Source organism: Parambassis ranga, chromosome 21 (genome assembly GCF_900634625.1).
Source record: "Parambassis ranga chromosome 21, fParRan2.1, whole genome shotgun sequence".
NCBI classification, from domain to species: Eukaryota; Metazoa; Chordata; class Actinopteri; family Ambassidae; genus Parambassis; species Parambassis ranga.
The window spans coordinates 8,437,132-8,456,958 of NC_041041.1; the positions used below are offsets into that span (position 1 = coordinate 8,437,132).

At 39.6% G+C, this 19,827-nt stretch overlaps 4 protein-coding genes across 4 annotated transcripts; 1 reads left to right on the top strand and 3 right to left on the bottom strand.

Annotated features, from left to right (window-relative positions):
* Nucleotides 1–982: 982 nt before the first annotated feature.
* Nucleotides 983–2,154, bottom strand: LOC114426504 (trace amine-associated receptor 8c-like). Its single transcript, XM_028393949.1, has 2 exons — nt 1,982–2,154; nt 983–1,793 (listed from the first exon to the last, which is right to left on the bottom strand). Exons 1-2 carry the CDS (start codon nt 2,152–2,154, stop codon nt 983–985), a joined length of 984 nt encoding a protein of 327 aa, XP_028249750.1.
* A 1,759-nt stretch (nt 2,155–3,913) lies between these two features.
* LOC114426484 (trace amine-associated receptor 13c-like) lies at nt 3,914–5,046 on the bottom strand. The gene is made up of 2 exons (XM_028393917.1): nt 4,874–5,046; nt 3,914–4,730 (listed from the first exon to the last, which is right to left on the bottom strand). Exons 1-2 carry the CDS (start codon nt 5,044–5,046, stop codon nt 3,914–3,916), a joined length of 990 nt encoding a protein of 329 aa, XP_028249718.1.
* Nucleotides 5,047–7,309: 2,263 nt separating this feature from the next.
* LOC114426516 (trace amine-associated receptor 13c-like) lies at nt 7,310–8,458 on the bottom strand. Its single transcript, XM_028393984.1, has 2 exons — nt 8,286–8,458; nt 7,310–8,126 (listed from the first exon to the last, which is right to left on the bottom strand). Exons 1-2 carry the CDS (start codon nt 8,456–8,458, stop codon nt 7,310–7,312), a joined length of 990 nt encoding a protein of 329 aa, XP_028249785.1.
* A 1,322-nt stretch (nt 8,459–9,780) lies between these two features.
* On the top strand, nt 9,781–16,583 carry LOC114426408 (uncharacterized). The gene is made up of 19 exons (XM_028393795.1): nt 9,781–9,967; nt 10,455–10,515; nt 10,728–10,825; nt 10,905–11,132; nt 11,207–11,290; nt 11,387–11,492; nt 11,563–11,692; nt 11,871–12,114; nt 12,349–12,505; nt 13,008–13,095; nt 13,177–13,239; nt 13,323–13,519; nt 14,159–14,296; nt 14,395–14,582; nt 15,275–15,429; nt 15,503–15,748; nt 15,836–15,998; nt 16,084–16,176; nt 16,392–16,583. Exons 2-18 carry the CDS (start codon nt 10,470–10,472, stop codon nt 16,174–16,176), a joined length of 2,424 nt encoding a protein of 807 aa, XP_028249596.1. The 5' UTR covers nt 9,781–9,967; nt 10,455–10,469; the 3' UTR covers nt 16,392–16,583.
* Nucleotides 16,584–19,827: the final 3,244 nt, after the last annotated feature.

Genomic DNA, 19,827 nt, shown 5'->3' on the forward strand with positions numbered 1-19,827 from the left:
GGGGGCATGTGGACTCACCAGCCACACTGCTAGATATAGGGGCTGAATAACAGGCAGGAAGGGGGACACTATGGTAAATAGATTAGATTTATTTATTTTTTTTATTTTATAAACTTTGTTATTAGTCATTGTTGTTGTTATGGCTGAACCACAGTTAAGGTTTGCACAGATGGCTCTAAACCAACCCTGCTAATAGGCCTAAATTGCTAGAGAACACATGAGATGCACTGAGCAGTTCTTCTCTACTTTATTCCCTTTCTCACCTTAAGTCCACTCCTATATTTTTTTTCTCATCTCCTCACAGATTTAAAAGCACCGTTTATTGTTCAGATATATCTTTTTTTACTAGACTGATATGCTTTATTTTTAAGATGCTTCTCAATGCTGAATATTAAAACTTTATCTCAGCTGTAATATGAAAAGCTCTGTGATCTGCTTTTTCTGAAAAAATGACTTAAAAATCACACAAAAAACCTGCAAATTGTACCACAGTTACTGTCTTAATATTTTGAATAATTGGAATCATCATCTGTGCATAACATTGCTTCTCCTCTTTACCTGGCAAAACAGCAGTCGGGAGGGCCCCATGTGAGCCTGATTCCTGTTAAAAGGGATTTTTGTCAAAGTCACCTTAACAGTTTTCTGGCCATTTGACTGTAAAAAGGCAGCATGCACATAAAATGTAAATAAATTTAATGATGATGTTCTATATACAGATATTACATGAACGATATATACACTTGATACTAGCAGGTATTTGTGGGAGATCCAGGGTCACCAGCAGCATGCTGCGATTTCCCTTTAAACAGAAAATACTGATAGTTTTGAAGCATTATAATTCACAGGCTCTCTGACTCACTTTTTTTCCTACACACATGAACTGCAAATACTAATAAAGTATTTAAAAACAGAAACAATAGAGCAACAATAATGAACAATAATGCAGAGGCTCATGTAGACTGATTGAATGTGTCTCCAGTCTTTACAGTATGCTGGTCTCACAAGAGCCTGGCTTCAGTATTTGCAGTGTAACGATGAGCTTCATTGATTTCCTGAACCAGGGGTAAAACAGGGCATAGATCAGAGGGTTCAAACAGGAGTTAAAATAAAAGAGACACGTTACAAAAGCAATAGATGAAGAATTGATCAAAGAATCCTCGCCTGTGAGTGTGACACAGTAATACGGACAAAGACATATCAGAAACACAACAATAACAACACTGACAGTCCTGAGTGCCTTCAATTCTGATTTATATTCGCTTATATTCGCTGAACCCTGAACTGTTGCAACTTGAGACCGCATAGCCCGAGCCTGTGACACAGCCACCACAAACACTCTGATATACAAAATTACAATGACTGTAACAGGACCAATGAAGGAAAGTATGACATCTGCAATTCCAGCAAAATAGCCAACAACAACCACACACTCCCCAAAGCAGGTATTAAAACTGCCTGGTTGTTCCAGGTTATCTCTCAGCACCAGACACTGAAAGACTATAGAAAACATCCAACATAGTGAAATACAGACTTGTACTCTGTTTTGTGTGACTTTGTTAGAATAATGCAGGGGATCACAAATAGCTATGTAGCGGTCAATTGATATGAGCACCATTGTTCCTACTGAAGCCGAGGTAATAATGTAGTCTAACAGAAAATACAGAGCACACGTGAGGTCACTGAGGAACCAGCAGCCATCTATGAGCATAATCTGAAACAAAATGAGGAGGCCCACGAAGAAATCAGCGACAGCCAGTGACAGGAGCAGGAGGTTGGTGGAAGTGTGGAGCTGCCTGTAGACATAACAGAGCAACACACTGATTATCTATAATAATAATCCTTATTCAAAAGAATTACAGAAAGACACAAACATTTAAAATGCTTCACTATTCTCTCCAGCCTCATTTAACATGGCTCATTATATATTAAACATTTCTAAACCAGCTATTAGTTGTTATAAACAAATAAAACAGTTGACTACTTGAAGTGTGAGATGGAGATGACGACCAGCAGGTTAAGAACCACAGTTAGCAGACAGATGGTAGACAGTGTAATGTAAATGATCAAAGCTACTGAGTGAGCAGGCATGGCCTTCTTGCAGGAGGAATTGAGGAGTTGTGGGAAACAGAGCTCAGCCTCTTCAAGAGTATTCATCATTAGAGAGAGCTCTGCCTGCTTTCTGCTTGAAGCTCTTCGTCATATAACTGATTTATTTTTCTTCCTCTCGATCGCTCCTCCCTCATTCTCTCTAGTGACAAGTTGTCTTCAGTAGTAGCAACTGAAGTCTTAGTTCTTTAATTACTTAATCTATTATTATCTGATTAGTCTTCCCCCAATTTTCTTTCATCCAAACATGCACCGATCAACTTCTGTATTCTGGAAAAGCGCCACACAGCCAGGGTGAAACATGCAGGGTAACGACTTGAATGCCCATGACCTTACTTGCCCAAGAGTGTATTCATCATAAGAAAAAGCTCTGCTTTTTTTTTACAGAGGAACACATTGACATGCACTCTACTATCCAAGCCATTTAGTAGGGCCTTCCTAGGTCCTAGGGCCTCTTCTGGGACAGTAGCTAAGCCTTGTATTTCTCACTTCATAACATTCTAAAGAGGGAATCACTGTCAGTGTGAAGCCTTATTTGCCATCGTAACTACCAGGCTCCTAAAATACATGAAGCCTTCCACCTACAGTACAGTTAGATATGTCAAATGGTGAAGGACAGGGCTTAGAACTCATTGGGAGAAGGAATCTGTTATTTCTGTAATGGAGTAAAACTTCTTCTCAGCAGTATCTGACTATGAGGGCTACATTTTTGTCTCTTAAAGCTATCATATGGGGTGATTCCACACATTTTTTTCAAGATTAAAATGAAAATTCAATTCAGAACAAGAACAAGAGCCTATCCTTCCTTATTTGAGTAAGGCCTTTAATCAAGGCAAAGTGAAGCTAACAAGACCCTGCAGCTTCGAAAAAAAATATTTACATGAAAGCACTTTTAGCAAACAGGAGTGTTGGTTGCACTTGTTGTCAACATCAGTTGTCATCACAACTAAAATGCACCATTTACAACAAGTATTTTCTCTTTTGATGCCGATTTGTTGGACCACCTGTGAAGCCACAAGCACAAAGAGCAAACTCAGTTTTAAAACTTTTCTGGCAACATGAGGTATTCAGCATTACATCTCTCAGTGAGTTTCAGCTACTACTGATCATTTTATATGTGTGTGAAGAAAAGTCGAATTCTCTTTAATTTCTGAGAATACACATACATACAATATTTAAAAAAAAATGTTATATGATGACTAATATTGTCATATCCCAGATGACTTAAATTGAAAGCATTGTATTCAGCTAAGGTCAGAATTCAGAAAACACAAAACATACTGTTACTACTTTAAATGTGCCTCTCATTGTTCAGTCCTCCCCTAAACACATATATTTAACTAAGAACGCTGCTGAAAGCTCACATGAAAACACTGTGACTCACAATTAGAGAAGTTTGACTTTTCTCTTCAGTGACAAATTCTTTCCAATGCTACAAAACATCTATTGTGACAAATTTGATTTATCACACACAATTTGCACTGTAAATAAATAGTAATGTATTTACAAAACTCAGAAGCATTGAATTATTTTGAAACAATTTATGCAGTAGAAAATAATCTGCTCTTGTAACAATTTACTTCACATTTTAGAGAAAAGCATAAACAAGTATCTTAACTGAAACATTTATAATAATAATAATATAACAATTTAGCAGATGGATGCATCTAATGCTTGTCAACCTGTTGTAATAAAAACACCAATAATAGAAATGTGTCAACACTTTAAGTGAGTGTCTGCACAGCAGGGGCTCATGCAGACTGATGTACATGTGTAGGAATAAAAGTGTTAAATGTGTCTCCAGTCTCTACAGTATGCTGGCCTCACAAGAGCCAGGCTTCAGTATCTGCAGTGTAACAATGAGTTTCATAGATTTCCTGAACCAGGGATAAAACAGGGCATAGATCAGAGGGTTCAAACAGGAGTTAAAATAAAAGAGACACATTACAAAGGCAAGAGATGAAGAATTGAGTAAAGCATCCTGGCCTGTAAGTGTGACACAAAAATATGGGCACAGACATATTAGAAACACAACAATAACAACACTGACTGATTTGAATGCTTTCAATTCTGATTTCTTTGCACTTACATTCACCGAACCCTGAACTGTGATAGTTGCGATGTGAGACCGCATGGCCCGAGCCTGAGACACAGCCACCACAAACACTCTGAGATACAAAACTACAATGACTGTAACAGGACCAATGAAGGAAAGTAAAACATCTGCAATTCCAGCAACATAATCGACAACAACCACACACTCTCCAAAGCAGGTATTAAAACTGCCTGGTTGCTGCAAATTATCTTTCAGCAGCAGGCACTGAAAAAGTATAGATCCGATCCAACACATTGAAATACAGATCGTTGCTGTTTTTGGAGTGACTTTGCTGGGATAATGTAGAGGGTCACAAATGGCCACGTAGCGGTCAACTGATATTAGCACCATTGTTCCTATTGAGGCTGAGGTAATAATGTAGTCCAAAAGAAAATAAAGGACACACATGAGGTCACTGAGGAACCAGCAGCCATCTATAAGCATAATTTGAAAGAACATGAGGAGACCCACGAAGAAATCAGAGACAGCCAGAGAGAGCAGGAGGAGGTTGGTGGGAGTGTGGAGTTGCCTAGAGACATAACAGAGCAACACACTGATTATCTATAATGACAATCACCCTTCAAAAGTGTTAGAATGTCTTAGAATTTCTATGTTCTGCTAAAAAAAAAACATTTCTAAAACAGCAGTTTAATAAATAAAACATTTCACTACTTGTAGTGTGAGATGGAGATGATGACCAGCAGGTTAAGAGTCATAGTGATCAGAGAGATGACAGACAATGCTATGTAAATAATCAGGGATACTGAGTGAGGACGCATGGTCTTCCTGCAGGAGGAGTTGAGGAGTTGTGGAAAGCACAGCTCAGTTTCTTCAAGAGTATTCATCATTAGAAAGAGGAGAAGCAGCTGATGAGCTCTACCTGCTTTCTATACAAAGGTCTTTGGCATTTAAAAGATTTGTGTCCTATTCTTTATCCTGCATGTCGCTCCTCCTTCTTTCCCTCTAGTGGCAGTTTTTTTTCCAGTGTGTTTGACCTTGCTTAAGCTCAGTGCATATAGATGTTGGACAGGTGTAATGGCCTTCCTTCCTGTCTCATAGTTGGGTGTGTTTTTAGTTCAAATTTCCTTGTTGGTCCACAGGACAAATAAATGGGTATAAGTGGGGCAAAGAGTAAAATCAGCTGTATGTCCATTTCCTCAGTGTCTCCTCACATTGCAAACCATGCTAGAAGTAATGACGGCATTTTCTTTTGTCCGTATCTTTTCATCTTGTTCTTATTTTCGTTTAATTTACACAAGCAGAAGTGTGCGTGGGTACGTGGGTGCATGAGTGTGTGGTGTGTACTATGGGCATGGGCGTCTGGGGGTCTTATTTTATTTCTGTAAAGCACTTTGTGTTGCAGTATTCTGTATGAAAGGTGCTATATAAATAAAGTTTTGATTGATTGATTATGTTGTCTGGAATACATACTCATGGTAAGGCGTCCCCAGGCAAAGAGGTTCAGGGGTAGAAGTCCAGACAAACACAATCCATAAAATGACTCCAATGAAAAAAAGGGAATAAAAGATAGCATACCTTGCCTAAAACTGGGACCTACCCCTAGAGTCAGACTGGAGGATTGAGTTTTCCAGCGAGTTGAGTTCCCAACAGAACTCTATGGGACTTAGACTAAAAGTGTAATGTGGAGGGTGCATGTGGTCACACCAGCCACACTGCTAGATGTAGGGGCTGGGTGCAATGCCTGCTGAATAACAGGCAGGAAGGGGGACACTGTGGTAAATAAATTACAATTATTCCTAGTTGATAAACCTACAGTTAAGGTTTGCACAGATGACTCTAAACCAACCCTGCTAATAGGCCTAATTTGCTAGAGCACACAAGATCAGGTGAGCAGTTCTTCTCACTTTCAGTCCACTCCTAAATTTTTGTGTCACTTATCTCCTCACAGATTTGCAAGCACCGTTTATTGTTCAGACAAGCATCACACAGCCAGGATGAAACATTCAGGGTAAAGGCTTGACCAAGAGTGTATTCATCATAAGAAAAAGCTCTGCTTTCTTACAGAGGAACACACTGGCTAGCACTCTACTATCCGAGCCATTTAGTAGGGCCTTCCTGGGTCCTGAAGGCCTCTTCTGGGGCAGTAGCTAAGCCTTGTACTTCTCATTTCATAACACTCTAAAGAGGGACCCACTGTCAGTCTGATGCCTTATTTGCCATCATAACTACCAGGCTCCAAAAATACATGAAGCCTTCCACCTAGAGACCAGTTAGATATGTCAAATGGTGAAGGACATGACTTAGAACTCATAGGGAGAAAGAATCTGTAATTTCTATATGGTGTAAAATCAATTGTCATCACAATTAAAATGCGCCATTTACAACCAGTACTTTCTCTCTTGATGCCCATTTGTTGGACCACCTGTGAAGCCACAAGCACAAAGCTTGAATTCTGGTGACATAGGTTTGTTTGAATCCTGATGCTTTTAGCAACTGTTGGGCTGTGTTGGGCTGTCTACACTCATGAGACAAAAGCAAGCTCAGTTTTAAAACTTTTCTGGCAGCATGAGGTATTCAGCATTTCATTTCTCAGTAAGTTTCAGCTACTACTGATCATTTTATATATGTGTGAAGAAAAATCAATGTCTTAGTAATTTCTGAGAAAGACTATATTTAAACAAAATTGTTTATGTGACGGATGACTAATGTTGTCATATCGCAGATGACTTCTCTTCAGTGACAAATTCTTTCCAATGCTACAAAATGTCTATTGCGACAAATTTGATTTATCACACACAATCTGCACTGTAAATAAACAGTAATGCATTTACAAAACTCAGAAGCATTAAATAATTTTAAAACAGCACCAATTGATGCAGTAGAAAATGATTATATACCAGTTATCATAATAGAAATCTGCTCTTGTAACAATTTTAGTTTACATTTTAGAGAAAAGAATAAACAAGTATCATAACTGAAACATTTAGCAAATGGATGCATCTAATGCTTGTAAACCAGTTATAATAAAAACACCAATAACAGAAATGTGTCAACACTTTAAGTGAGTGACTGCACAGCAGGGCTCATGTAGACTGATGTATATGTGTACATGTGTAGGAATAAAAGTGTTAAATGTGTCTCCAGTCTCTACAGTATGCTGGCCTCACAAGAGCCAGGCTTCAGTATCTGCAGTGTAATGATAAGTTTCATAGATTTCCTGAACCAGGGATAAAACAGGGCATAGATCAGAGGGTTCAAACAGGAGTTAAAATAAAAGAGACACACTACCGAGACAAGAGATGAAGAATTGAGTAAAGCATCCTGGCCTGTAACTGTGACACAAAAATATGGGCACAGACATATTAGAAACACAACAATAACAACACTGACTGATTTGAATGCTTTCAATTCTGATTTCTTTGCACTTACACTCACCGAACCCTGAATTGTGACAGTTGCGACATGAGACCGCATAGCCCGAGCCTGAGACACAGCCACCACAAACACTCTGAGGTACAAAACTACAATGACTGTAACAGGACCAATGAAGGAAAGTAAAACATCTGCAATTCCACCAACATAACTGACAACAACCACACACTCTCCAAAGCAGGTATTAAAACTGCCTGGTTGCTGCAAATTATCTTTCAGCAGCAGGCACTGAAAAAGTATAGATCCGATCCAACACATGGAAATACAGATGTTTGCTGTTTTTGGAGTGACTTTGCTGGGATAATGTAGAGGGTCACAAATGGCCACGTAGCGGTCAACTGATATTAGCACCATTGTTCCTATTGAGGCTGAGGTAATAACGTAGTCCAAAAGAAAATAAAGGACACACATGAGGTCACTGAGGAACCAGCAGCCATCTATGAGCATAATTTGAAAGAACATGAGGAGACCCACGAAGAAATCAGAGACAGCCAGAGAGAGCAGGAGGAGGTTGGTGGGAGTGTGGAGTTGCCTAGAGACATAACAGAGCAACACACTGATTATCTATAATGACAATCACCCTTCAAAAGTGTTACAGAAACACAAAATTATCTTTGAAGAAGAATTTTTATGTTCTGCTCAATAAAACAACTAAAACAACAGCAGTTTAATAAATAAAACATTTCACTACTTGTAGTGTGAGATGGAGATGATGACCAGCAGGTTAAGAATCATAGTGATCAGAGAGATGGCAGACAATATTACGTAAATGATCAGGGATACTGAGTGAGGACGCATGGTCTTCCTGCAGGACGAGTTAAGGAGTTGTGGAAAGCACAGCTCAGTTTCTTCAAGAGTATTCATCATTAGACAGAGGAGAAGAAGCTGACAAACTGTATCTGCTTTCTATACGAAGATCTTTCGCATTTAAAAGATTTTTGTCCATCTATTCAGTATCCTGCATGTCGCTCCTCCTTCTTTTCCTCTAGTGGCGTTTTTTTTAAGTACATTTGACCTTGCTTAAGCTCAGCGCATATAGATGTTGAACAGGTGTCATAGCCTTCCTTCCTGTCTCATAGTTGGATGTGTTTTTAGTTCAAATTTCCTTGTTGGTCTACAGGACATGTAAATGGGTGTAAGTGGGGCAAAGAGAAAAATCAGCTGGATCATAGAAATGATTTAACACACCTAACCGAGCACAGCAGCTTCTCTCATTCTTCTTCTCTGAAGGACGAAGCAGAACTCTGCTTTCCAAAAATGAACTCCTCCAGTATAATCCAAAAGCAGCTGTACTAGCTGCTAGTTCTAGCTGTTCCTGCCTAGGCTCTGCACTGCTGTAGAAGGCCTGTTTTTCTTCTTCTTCTTCTTACTACTTCCTGTATTCTGCTTGATCCAAAAAGTTCGGCATTAAGCTTTGCGACAAACATGAAAATATATAGAAGTAGGATTTATAGTGTAAGCAGTAGCTCCAAAACCAGATGACGTTATTCTAATGATACTTAAAAATCAAACTTCCACTTCAAACCACTACGGTTGCATTGATCTTTTCCCCTCTAAGCACTGGTCTTTTAAATAAAACGAGTAGGTTGACTTTGAAAGGATTGCCAAACTCAAGGCAATTTGAATGTGTAAAAAAAAAAATACCGCTGCGACTGGGATCTGAAGCTTGTTTGCATTTGTGTAACATTATGTGATGTAACGCTCTAATTTTTGGTGCTCTGACAGATGTAAAGCTGTCTGAGTTCCTCCCTGCAGGTAAAAATGATCATTGACAACACAAACAATGAAAATGACAACCTCTTTCCTGCCCTGTTACATTCCATCCCCATCTCTTTTGACTGGTCCTAAACCCTCCAGCTCAGAGAGATTTTCTCTTTTGTCTTGAAGCACGCTACATATCACTAGTTATAGATCACACACACAAAATACCTTTTGAAATCTAAGTATAGATACAGCACGGCCTGTCTCTTAAAGTAGTTTTCGGTATCTGCAGAAATACACAGGAAGGTGTTGCCTCATTATGCAGTGCAACGTTTTTTTAATATTGGAAATGCATAAAAGATTCTATCACATGCTAAATAAGACACTATCACCTGCCATTGTCAGGCTGTAATCACTGCCTTCATCAGCAAGTGTCACTTAATTACAGAGTATTTGGAAACTGGAATGTTCCATGACAGAACCTCGTTTAGGGAAGACAAAGGGTCACAGGAATTAGTGAGAATGTCTTTAGTCTGCTGAGGAGCAAACAAACCAAACTGCGCCTTTGTACAGACAGTGTGTAACAGACAGTGTGTACTGAGTGTGGAGGAAAAATAGATCGAAGACCTGAAGCTGCTTGAATTCTCTGCTCTCCCACAATTTCTCCACAAGGTAAGAAAAATAAAAACTTCATGTCTGCACATTTAGAATTGGTTTTAGGAGAGAACAGAGTTTAATCTGCACTTATCTGTTTTTACAAATATCTTTCTTTACATGAAAAAAAAGGTTTTAAAATGAACACTACATTTTATATGGCGCCGTCTATCTGATCTAAAACTAACATTTAATTATTTAATCTTTATTGCCCTTAAGGATGGCAGATAAGACTGATACGTGATGCAGGCTTTATGTGAACAGTGGAGAAAAAAAGTCACATTTTTACAAGCAACACAAATAAGGATATTTTTTGCCAGAAGACAATGATAATATTACTCCATCTTCATATTAACATAATCTATTACAGAGCCCTTGCTGTAATGCCACAATTGCATATGATAGAAATACACTGCATGCAAGGCTTACAAAATAGTCTTTTTGAATACACCTTGGAGTTGTTTCAAGCAGCCTTAGATATGACTTATCACTAACTGTGTTCTAGGTGGAGACTACCAAAATGTTCTACTCATTACTTTACATGGCTGCATTCAGTATGCTGGGAGGTAAGACTTTTCTCACACTGCATTTCTTTTAAATAGTCCAACGCAACCAAGATATTATTTTGTCAAACTAAGTAACAAGACAACAACTTCTGCTTAAATGACTAGATTTCATATGGCATAAATAGCCATCCTAGTATAAAAATGACTTTTCGTGTCCTACCTGGCATTGGGTTGTTGCTGTGAGAACATGTATGCTGTCTGCACATCTTTAGGTACTGCTGCAGTAAGCCAGACTTTTACCAGATCAGGAGAGATGAACATCAGTTCATGCCCCATCACCTATTATGGACAGAAATATGACAAAGTATATGTGAGTAATGCACATGCAGAAATAATGCTTTGAAATTGTCATGAAACATTTAATAACCGTGCCTCCTCTGTCTGTACAGGTAGGCTTTGATGCAGACCGATTTGCAGTTTGCTTCAATGGAGTATATGCACCGGGAATCAAAAACGACTGCATCCTGATGTCCGGTGGTTCTGCTGACAGAGGTGACCTGGCCGTGCTTACAAGACAAATACCGACTGGGTCAGGAGTTCATAAACTTCTGCCAAACCTAAAGAATGCTGGGCAATGTGTCAATGTCATACCACTGAAAGACAGCTTACGATCTGATGTGAGTTCTTTGATGTTTCTTTGTGTGCTACTCTCAGTTCCTATTGCAATGATTCAAATAATTCCTGTTGTCAGATTGAACAAGTTGAACTTGGGAACTTTGGGACACAAGCAATTCTGGCTATCAAGACCTATTCTGGATACAAAAGTGTGGAAGTGGTAAGTATTTACTTAAGTTTACATGGAGTGCATGTTTAAAAGACTTTTACCCCCACACCTATTCAATATTTTAACTTTGTTTCCGGTACTTTATAGGAGGCAGATGCTCTGGTTGAGGGTGTCACAGTTTCTAAACTGGTGTTCCAAACCAATGAAACTAATAGAGGAGTCATTACAGATGTGAGCGGTTGCAGACTCTCAGGTAATCTAAAAGGACCTAAATGGCCATATTTTAACAGTCTGTTAACAAACTAACTCTTCCTGACTACTAGGGGCTGTCTACAAGACAAACACAACAGTACATGATCCAGATATCTGTGCCACTGTGACCTGCGATGTAAATGGGGTCGCAACTGCCGTCAGTGACTGTGGTCCAACAGAGCGTTGCCAGGGCAATAGCAGGTAAATATTTCAAAAGAATTAGGAACATTTTCTGAAATGTGAAAAAAAACTTTGACCTCATCCCAGTTATTTCAAATACATAGAGTGCACACATTTAACCACCATAATGATATGTTTTTTTAAACTTCAGTAAGTATTTACCTGCTGGTGTGTTATTTGTTGCCCCTGCCTCCTTTAGCTGCATTATGAACGCTGTGTGCAGTGTGACCGGCTCCACCATCGTTGATTTCATTGACAGAGTTCACTCTGTCCCAGATCGCTGCAGCTACACTCTTCTGAACCCCTCATCCATTCCAGGCTTCCAAGTGCTGGGGGTTTTTCAGGAAAGGCGTCGTAAGGATGTAAGTTTTCTTGACCAGGTGATACTGAAGCTGGGAGGGGATGGCACTCAGATCTCTCTGGAACAAGCAGGCAGAGTTCTGGTAAGTCAAGGCATTGTAAGGCATGCTGCAGCAATCACTCTAACAATGTATAAGTACACATGCATGTACACCATCCTCTATTTGTAGTACAAATATGGTTGTTTTGACCCAGAACATTTGGTGGTGGGTTCTTGCTCTTGTTTTGCTGTTGCATCACTCAAATAAGATAAGACAAAATAAATATAAATAAATAAGTAAATATTTCTTCCTCTTTGTTCCTCTGATATGACAAAGCTGAACAACGTGGTCCTGACGTTGAACGCCACAGCTCAGGTTGTTCAAGGTGTGGAGCTCTCTAGGGACCAGGCAGGTGTGACTGCAAAGATATCGGCCTCCAGCTACTCAGCATCTGTCCTCTTTGATGGCTACACTGCACTAATCCACATGACAGGTAAAAAGGCCCATATTGCATTGCTCTGCTGACTGGTGGGTGGGCATCAAGCCATAGTCTTTACACACCCACTCACTGATACAGCAGTAAAATCATTAGGTGTCAACTGTCCAGCAATAGCATCTGCCATTATGGCCTATTAGCATTTTTGTTTTTTTAGGTTGCTTTTAAATTTAGTTTTATTATGCTGACACTAATATTACTGCCATAACATACATAACATAAGCAATCAAAACACGATCTGTTGAATTAGGCATACATTGTTCTAGTGAGAAATATTAGTCTAGTGAGCTCAATATTTACAGGCTCACACTGTGCAGTCTGTCAAAGCATCTAGAGCTTAAACTGGATGTGTATAAAACTCAGGCCCTCTGTCATCATGTTATCAATAAAGTTTCACAACCAAAATTTTTGATATGTCAGCCTTGTGGTCCTCACTCTCCCCATACACTGCCATCACAGTCATCAACTCTGATGTTAAAATATACTGATGTTTCTCCAGGACCACATGGAGCACCCGTGCAGGGTTTGTGTGGGGACTCTACTGGGACTCTGAGTGATGACAGGGTCTCTGAACACAGTGCTGCCGAGTAAGACCTGAAACACAATGTCCCACAGACCACAGCTTCTTTTCAGCTCAGCATTACACACCATGTTGTTTCTTTCCACAGCTGTCAGATGAAATATGATGAAGCTGCTGACAGTACAATTGACTGCAATGCTACCACTGAATGGTGAATACATGACTATTCTCAATGACAGAACCCGTACATATTGCTGCATGTATGTGGCTTACTCTTTTTCATCTTTGGGACAGGTGTAATATCCTGAAGCGGGCACCATTCACTGACTGCAACATGCACATTGACCCAGAGCCCTACATCAGTGCCTGCACTCAAACTCTGTGCAAATACCCTGCAGTAGACGGCCTTCAGTGCCAGCTTCTAAAGGCCTATACTCAGGCCTGTAGGCAGCAAAGCAATGTCACAGTTAAAGGCTGGCAGTCCAGCTGTGGTAAGACAGTTTTTTTTGTTAAGAAAATTTCAAAACATGCTACATGTGTGTTGGTGAAGAGTGGATTTCCAAAGCCCTAGGAGATAATATTAATAAACTAATTTCCCATAATATTTATAATTTGTGTGAGCCATCTAGTGACCACATTGTGCATTACTGGCTTCCTGTTTAAGTGTTTACAACGGTGAGGTCTATGTATTGTGGATTACAGGTCTTTTCTACAGCCCTGGGAAGGTTATGTTTATTTTAAAGGTTTGTAAAGGTCTCATTTGTGTTTTGGAATGAAATAATTTGGTTTTCAAGATCACCATCATCATCACAACAATGTCAATATCATTTCAGGTACTATAGTACAAAAAAAGAATTTCACTTAATCCACCACTAGAGGGCACTGTTAATTCAATGTAAGACTTTTGAATATCAAAGAGGTTTTCATGTTGAGCTGCTTGGACATTTAGATTAACATACCTGATCTCCTACATAGCTAAAATGACTTCATAGAATTAAATCCATAAAATACATTCTATGTTGTATTGATATAAATAAATATATTTTCAGACAGGGCACCTCTGTGAAAGATATTTAAACCCCATTGTTACAGCATATTCCCTTGATTGGTAATTTGTGATGGGTTTGCAGCTGCTGTCGGTCAGGGCATCTGTCCAGACAGGTTCTGCAGTGAACATGAGTTCTGTGGTCAAGACAGCCTTAGTGGAGAAACCCGCTGCCTCTGCCGAGCCATCTTTGCCTCCAAGTACAAACCAACCAGCAGCTTTGGTGAGTCGGTTTAGACAAAGACAATTTAAGAATATGCAACAATATAGATCGTGACCTATCTAGACAACAGCTAAGTGACTGTACTGATCTGCATTTAGGTGAGCCAACCATCTGTCAGGGCACATCTGCTTCGCTAACTCTGGCTAACTGTCTCTTGGAGGATGGAGGCATCGATTACACCGTCTTACACCTCAATGACCAGTCTTGCAAAGGGAAAATGGACAATCTGACCCACATGGTGACATTCAGTTTCAACAACATCAACCCCTGTGGAACAGTGATCACTGTGGGTATCTTAGCTACATCACAACTACTTCATTTAGTTACTTTTATGACAGATGGCCTGAATGATACCTCTAGGAGTATGGCTGATGTCATGTGATTACAGTTATAGTAACAAAAATGCATTAGTATTTAGGATGGGTGGATAGAAGACTATTAGCTGTGAAATGAATACTGAAATGCCATATTAGTTATGTTCTTACTCTAATTTCTTTCACAAAACAACACTGATTTGTGACAATGAAGCCGTTTTTAATTGCTGTTGTCAACTGATTGGTGGTGTGACATGCACTATTTAGATATGGGCACAAGTAGGTGGGAGATAGACAAGACTTTTTGGGCCAATCACTGTTCACCATTTAGTGGGACTTTTAATTAAACTACATCATCTGATGTCCTCCTCTTTTTGGAAAAGGCCAATCTATCAATATAGACCGAATATAGGTAGATTATGACCAGCGCCAGTTGATAGGAGGATTCTTAATACAAACACAGCTGTTTCCTGAAAATACTGACCGCTTAATATGTTTTCCAGCTATTGACAGGTTGCTCAGTAATCAGTTACATTTTTTAAAACCCATAAAAGCTTGATGGGTAATCTTTTCCTATTATTGACCAGCAAAATAGTATTAGTTCACACAGTACACAATGAATGAGCTGTGCAGTAACAACATTCATGTCCATGTAATCCTAAAGGCAAACAACAGCCAGATTATCTACAAGAACATCATCAAGTCTCAGAATGTTTCCCTGTTTGGCCTGATCACCCACCATGACTCTGTGCACATGGACTTCTCCTGTTATTACAATCAGCCTGAAGAAAAGAGCTTGGCCATCAGACTCAAACACAGGTGTGGAGTCAATTAAAAGGAGTCATCCGTTTGTTGTTACATGATTCTGATGGAGTATGTCTTTGCTTTGCAGAGATGTGTTCAAGCAGATGATTTCTGGAGCATGGAGTTATAATCTGACAATGAAGGCCTACACCAGCTCAGACCTAGCTAATGCGATTGATACAAGCACAGAAATGTATCTGAATGAACAGCTGTGGGTGGAGCTAAAGACTGAAGGACTGGGTGGAGAAACGATTGCTGTGGTGACTGACTCTTGCTGGGCAACAGATCAACCCTCACCAAATGGAAAACTGAGATATGACCTCATCACAAATGGGTGAGAGACACTGAGATGCAGATCCTGATCAAACCAGGCTTCCTTAGGGTTTCTCCCTGTCATATCTGCTTTCCTGTTTTTGAGCAGCTGCCCAAATCCTACTGACCAGTCGGTGAAGGTGGAGGGCAATGGGCTGGGAACATCCAACCACTTCTCTTTCAGAACATTCCAGTTCTCTGGCAGTACTGGTGATGTCTACCTGCACTGCAGTGTGCAGCTGTGTGTGAAGGAGGGGGACACCTGCATCCCAGTATGTCCAGTTTCGTATTCTCATAAGCACATTTGTAATTTAACAATATTTTTTGAGAAGTATCTGTCTTTTAAATACTTCCCAGAACTGCAGCCAGGGTCTGCGAAGACGCAGATCTGCCATACCAAAATATGAGGATAAGAATATGCACTTCATCACTATGGCCTGGACTTCTTAAGTAAGTGAAATTCTTCTGATCATCCCTGTCCTTTAAAAGCTAAACTATATACAATGAACATTATGAACAGATGAAGTCATGTCACTTCCTCATGTCGGACTACGGCACATTCTGGTGCCCTCAGTTAGCAACCACATAGTTGCTCAGTTCTTTACTTTTTGTAACTGCTGAGTAAAAGTCTTGTTTATGATATACCATTTTGCTGTCTCTCTTAGATTTCTATGGAGACTCACACGGATCCACAAGACTCTATGGAGAATCACATCTTGATAGACAAGCATTTATCACTGTAAACTCCTTACATTTTACATAATCAAATAAGCAAAATATACATTTGAATGTGTGGAACAATATGTATCAGCTGGACCCTGTAGATTTGCAGGTTTGATTTGTTCTGGGTCTAGCATGTGGGGAATGGTTTTTAAAAGGGAGTTGGTTTGGACAGATTAAATTCCTAAAAATAGTTATTTACAAAACACAATGTATGCTTTATCTATCTTCATCCTCATGGTGTATAATCAATAAAACATGTACTGGAATATCTAAGTGAGCTAATAATTGTGAGTTATTTTACAGCATCACTGTGCAGCATCAAGTACAATTGAAAACGATTTAAAACCTAACCATAATCCACTGCCCTCAAATCTTATCATTCAGGCAAGTTGTTATGGTCTGCAACCTGTGTTCACACCATAGACCGTAAATAAACAGGAATGACACGACAGCTTCCCCAAAGAAAGGCCCCTTGGTGGCTGGAGTACAGATTATAAACCTGGCTCCCCCCATGATACTCGAGGGGACACAGACCCAACGAAAAACTACAAATATAAATACTCCTCAAAATAATGTTTTCCCAGAGATGGTTTTTGGCACATTTCAATGTGTGTTCAACGTGTGAGAGCACCCTTATAGCATTATTTTCAGGTTACAATATGTTCAGTACTGCACAAGAACTGCACCGTGTCTAAACTGCAAATATGTATAACACAATGCTAGCCATCACAGATAGTACAGCAAACAATCCAGTTAGCTTAAATGGGAGAAAATAAATAATACAGAGCAGTCCGATTGAATAAGTCAATGATGAGGAACACGTCCTCTTATCAGCAACACATTATTAAGTATTTCTAAATCGCTGAGACTGAGATTTCACGTTAATTAGCATTTAAGCTAGCGAACGTTTTTGAGTGCTAGCAGCACAGCTAACAACGTAATTAGCTAATTCTGGAAGTTTCGACTCACCAGTGCAAAGAAATGGCGTGAAGTGCGGCGTATCCTCTTCCATGATTCATGGCATAACCTGAACGTTCATTTGGTTGTGGTAACGCTGTGTAAATTTTAAGGTTGTTCAATAAAGAGAGAAAAAAAAACCACACGAACATCTACAAACCAATTAAAGTCAGCATCTTACCCTTTGAACTTAACTGTGACCACTCACGGACCAATCAGGAAGTAAGCTAAGCCATTTGATTGGCTAATACATTTGTGAGCTTTAGTTGCTCCTTTCTCAGCTAAAACAATAAACTTTAAAATGATTGTAACTAAATTCTCTTTATATTGTTATTTAGCATTATTTGTATCGATGTATCGTTATAAAATATATGGCTCAAAATCTAGTAAATAATTTGTCTATGTGGGACAAGTGACAAGGCCAGAGATAAGAGTCAGGGAGCAGCAGCTCATTCCACTGAAGATGATTATGGAGGGAGGTGAGCTCTGCTTCCCACACCTGCTGAATGCCTCTGCGTGTTATATCTGAGAGTATTCATGGTGGCTTTGTCTCAGGTTCGGGGTATGAAGACCCAGGTCATCTTGTTGAGGCATTCAAAAGCTGTGACAGTAAAGAAATCTAAGAAAAAATCAGCTAATACACTCTGGGTTGTCGTAGGTTTGTTCCTGATATGTTACTCTCTATTTTACTGTGTTTCCCTGTCAGGATCAGCTCTTCTACTGAGGTCTTCATGATTTTTGTGGTATATTGTAACTCCTGTCTGAACCCTGTTGTCTATGCCCTGTTTTACCCCTGGTTCAAGAAGGCCATCAGTCTTATTGTCGTAGACGTCGCTAGCCCTATTTTAGGGGGGCTTCATCCTCCCTAAAATAATCCAAAGCCCCCCTATAATTTGCGGCAATATTTTATTTATTATTATTATCTTGATTATTTCGGAGTTGACCACGTCGTATACGACATGAGAGCATATGTCTTACAAAGTTGCTCATACATTAGGAAAGTAATAGCTAGAGACGTTCTGTTTCTTTCCTCGAAAAGAGGACACTTCAGGCATGTCTGTGTGACCTAACCCGGCTGTATTATTCTACGGGCAAGTCAGTATCCAATCGGACCATCGAGCGATATCACGAGGGGCTCAAATATCCAATTGTAGAGCCTTGTGCCTCTGACGTGGTGTATCAAAGATGTCTTCTGAAGACAAGAGAAGTATCTCCACTAACTAGCTGAGTCGTCTACACAATCTGCATACCCCTGTTATACACTGTTATTTCTCACTGGAAACTTTTATTTGACTTATTAGCGGTGCTATGTTTTGTTACGCTAACCCGGAAGTTACGTCGAAGACGTTCTGGATGAACAGGGGGGCTCGCTCTCAGACGCTCACAGTAAAAAGCACTTCTTTCATGTAGCGCAGCTTCATTTTTCAACTTTTGCCACACAACTATTGCAGGGACAAAAGAGACATTAAAAGCGCGACTATTTCTGAAATAATAAGAAAAGATTATAGACTGAGATGCTTTTTCAGAGTCCTGGCAGAAGATTTTTCCACAGATGAACAGCTGGATTGATGGGTGTGGGTGATTAGCCCCCCCTATCTGTCAACCCTAGTGACGTCCATGCTTATTGTTACACCACAGATACAGAGACTGGGATTACAGATAAAAAGCTGACACCATCCTACACAGTCACTCAAAGCTCACTTATGACTTTAATGGCCTAAATCTGATTAAACACGTTTATTACATTGTGCACAAAGGTATGCTATTTGTCAGGTAATGAAGGTTATTATAAGATAATAATACACAATAAAGCATAAATTCTGTTTCCTGACTTGCCACTGCCTGTACTGCTGCTATGAGGGCTTGTCTTTTGCATTGTAAGGTAAAGGCAAACATCGACATTATAACGTGTTTCCCTCTGCTAACAGACTTTATGTATTGTTAAGCTGTAGTACTGTCAGTTACGTAAGGTCTGCTTTGTTTTTTTTGATTAAAGGATAAACAAACAAATGTAGATATAAATCTGACCTGAATACGTTTGTATGATAGGTTGGCTTGTATTATGGCTCGTTGTTATGGAGATGGAAGTTTGACTGTCACTGACCACTTACAGGAACTGAGGATGAAATCATCTTCAGTTGCATCATAGTTTGTATAACTTCCAACACATGTAAACCTCAGTGGGTTCTCAGTGCAGGGTGTAATGACTGTGTGGCTCTCTGTTTGTTTCACACCTGCCTTCATTAGTGCCAGCTGATGACATCACTGCAATCAGAGGTGTTACTGTATAACAAAACAACAAAACATGATGCTAACATTGCCTAGGAACAACAAAGTTAAGAGTAAACAACTGATGCAACTCCACACACACACACACACACTCACACAAGTTACTCTAAATAATTTTCTGTGCTAAAATAA

Coding starts and splice junctions, on each gene's coding strand:
- LOC114426516 (XM_028393984.1), bottom strand. CDS start 8,458: ATGAATACTCTTGAAGAAACTGAGCTGTGCTTTCCACAACTCCTTAAC. Junction 8,127..8,285: donor ATCTCCATCTCACACTACAA/GTAGTGAAATGT, acceptor TTATGTCTCTAG/GCAACTCCACACTCCCACCA.
- LOC114426484 (XM_028393917.1), bottom strand. CDS start 5,046: ATGAATACTCTTGAAGAAACTGAGCTGTGCTTTCCACAACTCCTCAAC. Junction 4,731..4,873: donor ATCTCCATCTCACACTACAA/GTAGTGAAATGT, acceptor TTATGTCTCTAG/GCAACTCCACACTCCCACCA.
- LOC114426408 (XM_028393795.1), top strand. CDS start 10,470: ATGTTCTACTCATTACTTTACATGGCTGCATTCAGTATGCTGGGAG. Junction 13,520..14,158: donor AGGCTGGCAGTCCAGCTGTG/GTAAGACAGTTT, acceptor ATGGGTTTGCAG/CTGCTGTCGGTCAGGGCATC. Junction 15,430..15,502: donor GCCATCAGACTCAAACACAG/GTGTGGAGTCAA, acceptor TTTGCTTTGCAG/AGATGTGTTCAAGCAGATGA.
- LOC114426504 (XM_028393949.1), bottom strand. CDS start 2,154: ATGAATACTCTTGAAGAGGCTGAGCTCTGTTTCCCACAACTCCTCAAT. Junction 1,794..1,981: donor ATCTCCATCTCACACTTCAA/GTAGTCAACTGT, acceptor TTATGTCTACAG/GCAGCTCCACACTTCCACCA.